The following is a 7842-nucleotide window of genomic DNA, read 5'->3' on the forward strand; positions in this document are numbered from 1 at the left end:
ATGTCTTGAGACTCGGTGAGGCTCTCCTGTATATTAAAAGGATGCTATTGCAATCATTTTTGTATTCCATGACCAAGCAGCAGCTTCTTGTCTTGGCCACTAGCCTACAATTGGCCTAAGATCCACTGACTGTATCAACATCCATGCTCTCATTTGCGCTAAAAATATAAACAATTTCCCCCACAATCGGGCCTGGTAGAGTAAAGGTTAGTGACTGACCACACGTGGCGTGTGTGGGTGTGCGCGTGCGTGAGCGTGTGTTTGGAACTCACGGCTGGTGTCAATTCGTCGGGAGAGGCGATGTCTGTGGACTCGGTGCTAAGCTGTCACTGGCCAATGAGCGAGCAGCAGAGAGATGAGCCGGCCGTGTTCAGCCACCTCCGACGCTGTGTCACCTAAATATAGTGTTTTCATAGCCCACCACATCTCTCTCTCTCTGTGTTAGATGTCAATATGTTCAGCTTTCTTGTCAAACTTTGCAGCACACATGGAGTGAAAGTGTTTTGTGGGGAGCAATTTATCAAGAGCTGCTGCTACTCGAGGTGCATTCTGCACGAGCTAATAAAAGTAAGACGTTTCTTCGACAACCAAACTTAAAATGATTTTCTTTGAAAACAAAACCAAGGGATTGCTTGCGTCGGCCAGTGGATGCAATGTCCCCCAGCATGAACTTCAAATGCAGAGCAGGGATTGTTTCATTTCAATGAGCTCACGTCCGCTCGTGAATCAGCGGCGGTGATGACGACGACGATGCCGATGATGAATGAGCTATGGAAACGCATTAATGGAACACGATAGAGTTACACACGTCCCTCGCAGACGGCACCCGGGGACCTTCACAGTTCGTCAATACACACAGACGCACACACACACACACAGACACACCAAATAACATCTGCAGCGGAAGAGAATCGTAAACACCAGTGGCCATGGTCGTGGCCCAAGTCCTGTGGAGGGGCAAGTTTTCATTTTGACAGCGACACCAAAGGGGCCAGGTGCAACGGGGAGTGGCCGTGTGGCTCTCTCTCTCTCTCTCGATGGCCGTTCCAGAGTTGTCCACGCGCTATTGTCGGAGAGTGCTTCTTGACTCTTCGCAAAAGGGGGGCAAAAAAATCACAATGCCCCTGGCCACGTGTTCAGTCGCGCGCCGTGACACCGCGGGGCGTTCGTCCGCGACAGTTTAGTGGCAAGGCAAACGAGGCCCCATTCCCTTTGTCACACACCCAGAGTCTCGCTACAGAGGCGGAAAAGAACCCGAATCGTAGTGGTAAACATCAAGTATTTATTCAAACAGCATACAAGGTAGTCATGGTAACCAGATAATTGTTTTTAAAAATGAGTATTTGATTACTTATGCGTTCTATTATTTATTTATTTGCCACCTCTATATACTTGCGTGTGCATGTATTAAATACTGTCAGCTGGTCTATTGTGTATAAATAGTGTGTAGCCATTTGCTTTTATTATTATTATGTTTGTCTACTCAAAATGATAGCTTACAGCGACAGACACTTTGCTTGCCCGGTAGAATTCCTCCTGCCTCGCCTGGCCTGGCTGATGGGGATCTATGCCGCGTGAGAAACCGCTCGCCCTCTAGCCACTACGATGAGCTCTATGGATGCGATGTTGGTTACTGCTATGGCTGTTTGTATATTCAGGCGTGCAACGCTAAATACCACAGAACCCGGTTTTTTTAAAGTCAATAATCTACGTGCATACATATCACTTCAACAGCATTATCGCCTTGTGAAGATATATATAATCTCTCTGGAGCCTTCAATTCATCCTGATGTGTAATTGTTTTACAGAAGCTACATAGTGATACAAACTGCGACGAAAGTTAAGCCACGATATGACCCCCCCCCCCCCCACACAACCTGCGATTGAGTTTCTACTATAGGAATACAGTACTTATATACAGTATATATATATAAGCATACGGTGCGTGTGGTGCGCGTCTCGGGGAGGTGTAGCGGCGATTGTTGAGCGCATTGCGTTGTGCCTTAGCCCAGCGGCGGCCTGAGTTCAATTCCACGACCACAGCCAACTTCAAGCGGCGAGTGAGAGAGCTAGAACCGGGCACCTGGCCCTCCCGTTCACCAACCCGCACTGACCAGAGTGGTGAAGTATGGTCAAGCAACCACCACGACCGATGTGGCGTGTGGGGGGGGGGGGGGTCGAGACTTTCATCCAGCAGCGCAATCGACAACGGGTTTTTAAATGATTGTAAATCTCTGTTGTATTGATATATATATATATAGCCTTAGTGTATGCTCAGCTTGTGCAATGTTTGAGCCCCAGTCCAGTACAAGGATCACTCCCCGGTGCCTCAGCCTCCTTGACCACTCGCGCGATGGGGTTAGTGGGGGTAGGGAGGGCTCACGCCGCTATGATCACTGCCTGCAGAACTTACATTTAATGATCTTCTTGAAGGCGTTCTGAAAGTCCTTGTTGAAGTACGCGTAGATGATGGGGTTGAGCAGCGAGTTGGAGTAGCCGAGCCAGTTGATGACGGCGAACACGCCCGGCGGCGAGTAGGCACCGCTCGCCGCAGAAGGGCGAGATGAGCGCCACGATGAAGAAGGGCAGCCAGCAGAAGATGAATGTGCCCATGATGATGCCCAGCGTCTTCACCGTCTTGCGCTCCCGCGCGAGCGCCGTCTTGCGCCGACACGCGTCCGCACCCGTCCCGTTCCCGTGCTGCTGCTGCTGCTGCTGCGTCGGCATCATCGCGGGCGACAAATGCGGCCGCGCTGAACTGTGCGCCAGAGAGGAGGGACTCCTCGCCCCCACCGCCTCGGGCAAGGCCAGCTCGCGGTGGCTCCTCTGCTTGGAGTCGCCGTTGCACGGGGCCGGAGACGGAGGCGCCGCGGTCTCTGCCTCTGCCGCCACGGACGGCATCTCGGCGCGGTTCGATATGGCGAAGGGCGCGTCGAAGGACTTCTTCTCGGTGGCCTTCTTGACGTTCTTGCGGATGCGAAACCGCGCCGCCCTGAATATTCTGCTGTAGAGGACGAGCATGAGGATGAGCGGGATGTAGAAGGCGCCGAACGTGGAGTAGATGGTGTAGCCGTGGTCCTGGCTGATCTTGCACGCGTTCGGATCCGCCCTGTCCTCCGGAGTCCTCCATCCCAGCATGGGCGGGATGGAGATGGAGAAGCCCACGAGCCACGTGAGGCTGATCATGATGACGGCGCGCCGCGGTGTCCTCTTGTTCACGTAGTCGATGGGGTTGGTGATCGCCCAGTAGCGGTCGAGAGCGATTACGCACAGGTGCAGGATGGACGAGGTGCAGCAGAGGACGTCCAGCGCGATGAAGATGTCGCACACCACCTGACCCAGCGTCCACCTGTCCAAAACTTGGTAGAGAGCGGCCATGGGCAGCACCAGCACGGACACCATCAAGTCGGTGACGGCCAGGGAGCCGATCAGGTAGTTGGCCACGTTCTGCAGAGTCCGCTCCAGCGCGATCGCGGCAATCACGCACGAGTTGCCGAAAATCGCGCACAAGATTAAGGCGGTCAAGCAAAGCGACGAGATCACGGTGTAGGCTACGGACGAGGGATCGCTGCTGTTCCCCTGCGCCGCGCTCACTGCCAGGGCCGGCGCGCTGCCTGTGATGTTGTGAGCTTCCATCGCGGTGACGGCGGCGGAGGAGGAGGCGGCGGAGGCGGCGGCAGCAGCCGGGACAGCGGCGCTCGTCTTTGTGTGGAGCCGCTAAAGTGGCACGCGTACAAGGAGCGGGTCATTGTTCCCCCATGATGAAGAAGCTTCTTATAGATGAGACGAGCAGCTGGGGACAGTCGCTTACGTGCTGTTGCTACTGCCGCTACTGCCGCCGCTGCTGCTGCTGCTGTTGCCGCTGCTCGTGCGTTGACCGCGGACGCATGACTGCCCCCGTTCTTCATATATACCGCGGGAGGGTAGCGCGTCAAAGCGGCGGCAGCGGTGCTCGCCGTTTGTGTCGATCACTCGACGCGCCACCCCTTCCTTAGCTGAGCGCACCGTGCCAGCTGCGCTCGCTGCCGAGATGCCCCAACCATTGAGTCCGCTCCGCACAGCGAGTTGCTGCCCACAGTTGCGAGTCGCTCGTGCTGGGGTTGAACTGGACGAGCATGCTGGGGATTGCGCGGCGGTGACTCAACTATAAACGCACGAGCGAACGCGCGCCCCCTTCGCGCGCGCGTGTGTGTGTACATGCGCGCGCTTGTACATGCGTGTGTGTGTGCATGCGCGCGCTTGTACATGCGTGTGCGTGTGTGCGCTCGCACTCCCCGATACTGACTGCTGCGCGTGCGAGGCTGGTTCAGTGTTTCCGCTGCGGCTTCGAGCGCCTGGAATGGATATTACATTGTTATTGATATTTATATATGTGTGTATGTATTTACCTATCGTGCGCTCGGAGGATGAGCAGCTACAGACAGACCCGCGCGCGCGCGTGTCTCTGCTTAATTGAGCAGCCCTTTAAAGACCCGGATTGTCAAATAATAAACATTAAAATGACACAAAGCAGTGGCAGAGAGGGCTGCCGACAGAGAGACGGAAAACAATTGCAGACCATCGAGAAGATTTTTTGTTAACACGTGACAATTCTAAACAACAACGATTACAACTAGAGTGTCTGTAGCCGCCGCTACCACAAACAACAACAGCAGCAGTAGCAACAACAACAACAACAGTTGAGAAGGCACCACGCGCAGAATCCGTTGTTGGATCAGCACCGCGGACAGCGCCTCCCCTCCACACGCAACGCTGCAGCCGGCAGAGCTCCTTGCAAACCGCCATCCGACACACACACAAAGACCCCCTCCCCCCCCCCGTATTGCCTTAACAGACTGTTGGGGCCAGTGCTGTTAGCGAGCACCTATTAAGGCTGACACAGCGCACGAGGGGGTGGGGGGGGGGGCGACGAGCACCACGCCCCGCTGCCTTTGTTCCCCCTGTGCCAATGCATGCACCCCGCATCAGGTACTCATTTACGGCTGAGTCGACCTAGGTGACAGGCACAGGAACCGGTTCATACATTTCGTCGCACGATACTGGCCGTGCGCGGGAATCGAACTCCGGGGGGGGGGGCGGATTCATAGCCCGCTGCGCTAACCACTACACTGCCGCTTCTTATTACACACGTGCATACGCACACTACACACGCATGCGTCGTTAATTCGCGGCGCTGTGATTTCCTTCCATCCCCCGTCACTCTTAAGACTTCTCCGCAGAGGTCGGCATAGCCCAGTGCTCGTGCACCCCTCTCGCCCGATGGCTTACACGAGCTGTGTGGCAGACGAGAGGAGCAGCCCGGATGGATGTTTGGGAACCGCGCGCCTCGCTGTTCGATTGTTCGGAGTAATGCACTCGGATCAGTGTTCGGATTTCTTTTTTTTTACGTCTGAGCCGTCGACATTATTCACTTAACAGCGCCGAGCTAAAGCGCCCCCGTTAAAACGCGCATAATAAATCGGTTATAATGCACACCCCCCCCCCCCCCCCCCGCTATTAGCAGCTGGTAGCGTATCGAGTGTAAATACCAGACACTTAGGCCGTATGCAATGGTGCGTGTGTGCTTTTTTGTTTCGTCGTCAATGTGTTCGCTACTGAGTAAACAATAGCGCTTTCTGTCGGCGTCGGCGTCACGCGCCACGGCTGGCGAATGACTTGGTCCACTGGAGGTGGGGTCTGAATATATGTTCGTATTTAAAAGGCTCCTGCGCTTTCCCCGAGGTCGACTCGATCTTAAGTGAATACTGTACCTGGCTCGGTGTGTGAACGTCAGCACTGGGGAGACAAAGGCAGTCGGGCGTAGCGTTGACAACCCATCCTCTCGTGTGCCGTGCTGGCCTTCATCGATGCTACTCGCTAACAGCACTGGTCCCAACAATCTGTTCGAGGCTATACGCGAGATCTATGCCTTTGTTTTGCACGAAGATCAGAGTAGCAATGTCAAACTTTAGCTTGACCTTGCACGTACGTGGCAAACCAATCATCTCTCCTGGCAGCCCAAATAGAAGTTTCCGGTGCTGGTATTTGTCTAGTTTTATGAGTATAGACTCGACTTATATCCGTGCCAAGTTTCAGCTGCCGAGCACTTCTAGAACGTCGTTAAAATGTAGCATGAATCAAGCTGTCACGATAGTTTACATGCAAACGGCGTAGTATTGGCATCACTGCATCAGTAGTACGCATGTGTTTCTGTGTGCAGGTTATTCATATATGCGCACATATTTGCAAGTGTATTCTTTTGTAAAAATATATATGATAGTGATAATACAGTATGCTAATGCAAATAACGGTAGCAGTTAAACATGATTAACTGCTATTACATGTAAATCGCAGCCTAATTCATACCCGTTGCAAGATGCATCTCAATAGGCAAGCTCAATCATATCAGCATGTTGGACATGAATTATCACTTCATCAGCATATGGACAGCCATTGTGAAATAACATGCACATTCTGACTCGTGCGCCAGGCTCATTGTTAAAGAAACAATGTCGCCTAATCATTCAAATTAAGCTGTCATTCAACTCCATTTAATATCAAGTCAAAGTCATATTTACATTTCACCCAGTGCCGAATTATCCTTGTAGCAAAAGTAGCTACATATGCTACGGGCCGCGCACTTTCAAGGGCCCCGCGCTAAATGCTTTCAAGCTATCAATTCCGGTTCAGTGATTCTGCACTTGCTCTATTACTACAGTACTATACCGCCTTCAACTTTTATGAACGACTGGGTGTTTAAGGTTAGCGATTTGTCGTATCATCTGGCTGTATAGCAAATGAAAAAAATACAATTACATTAATATGCAAGTTAAAAATGTGTGTTTTAATATTTACGTGTTGTTTTGTATTTAGGGCCCCTTTATAACATATGCTACAGGCCCGCACGAGCTTAATCCGGCACTGATTTCACCCGGGCGCTCGGATGGCGCGCAACCGCTGAGTGAAGGTTTTGCTCAACTCCCAAAGCGATCTAATTTTCCATGTGACCAGGAGGTGGTTCATGAACCCGTATGTGCGGATCTCTGACGCGTTGCTGGACATCTGTGAAGACTGGACATCGGTTGAAAAGAGCTTTATAGCTCATCGGATTTCCTCCAGTATAGATATTCGGATTCTGATTCCGTTATCTCCTCGAATGCGTGGTGGGTTTATCCAGGTACTGTACTCCGGTTTCCTCCCAAAACAAAGCCAAATAGCTCCTTATTTAATTTGGCCAACCATAGAAATATATGGAGCCATCCATGAAAAAAAATGCGGCTCATTAAGAATGCCCTAGATAAATATACAACCAGTTAAAAGCCTCGCGAGATTTGTAATGACTCCTGTTTGTAAAACCTGTGCAACCGTGCACAATTAGGATTTGAAAATGAGTTACAATAAAGTCCGATCATTCTCAATCTACCAGGCGATGTCCATCGTGGGGAGCGGTAGTGTAGTAGAGGGGGGGTTTGGGGGGGGGTTAGATCGCGTAAATATATAAATTTTGTGTCGTTAAAACCCGCCACCACCCGACACAGCCAACTAGTAAGGGTTGTCACGTCAACAGAACGTGGCCAATTCGTCACTAGTACGGCACTAGTGTGTAGTGTATAGTGTAGTGTATAGTGTAGTGTATAGTAGTGTATAGTGTAGTGTATAGTAGTGTATAGTGTAGTGTATAGTGTAGTATACTAGTACAGCACACCGGTGTGTTGGAGAGCCAAGCCACGACATTTACAATCTGAGTACGACGTTTCGCCAGTAATTACAACTAGCTTCATCAGGCGACAGACAGATTTGGCGAGTTTTAACGACACATTTAAGCGATCTAACCCCAAAATCCCTCTATTGTGGATGATATTG

The 7842-nt window shown here is 51.7% G+C and overlaps 1 protein-coding gene across 1 annotated transcript; it reads right to left on the reverse strand.

Moving 5' to 3' along the window:
* Positions 1-1268: 1268 nt before the first annotated feature.
* Positions 1269-4627, reverse strand: LOC133343694 (5-hydroxytryptamine receptor 1A-alpha-like). The gene is given in 2 exon segments (XM_061553434.1): positions 1269-2540; positions 2542-4627. Coding segments are annotated over 2 exon segments (1242 nt in total). The 5' UTR covers positions 3637-4627; the 3' UTR covers positions 1269-2393.
* Between the last annotated feature and the right edge of the window lie 3215 nt (positions 4628-7842).

The sequence above is a fragment of the Lethenteron reissneri genome, chromosome 18 (genome assembly GCF_015708825.2).
Source record: "Lethenteron reissneri isolate LAM-NWPU_2019-01 chromosome 18, ASM1570882v1, whole genome shotgun sequence".
In the NCBI taxonomy this organism is placed as follows: Eukaryota; Metazoa; Chordata; class Hyperoartia; order Petromyzontiformes; family Petromyzontidae; genus Lethenteron; species Lethenteron reissneri.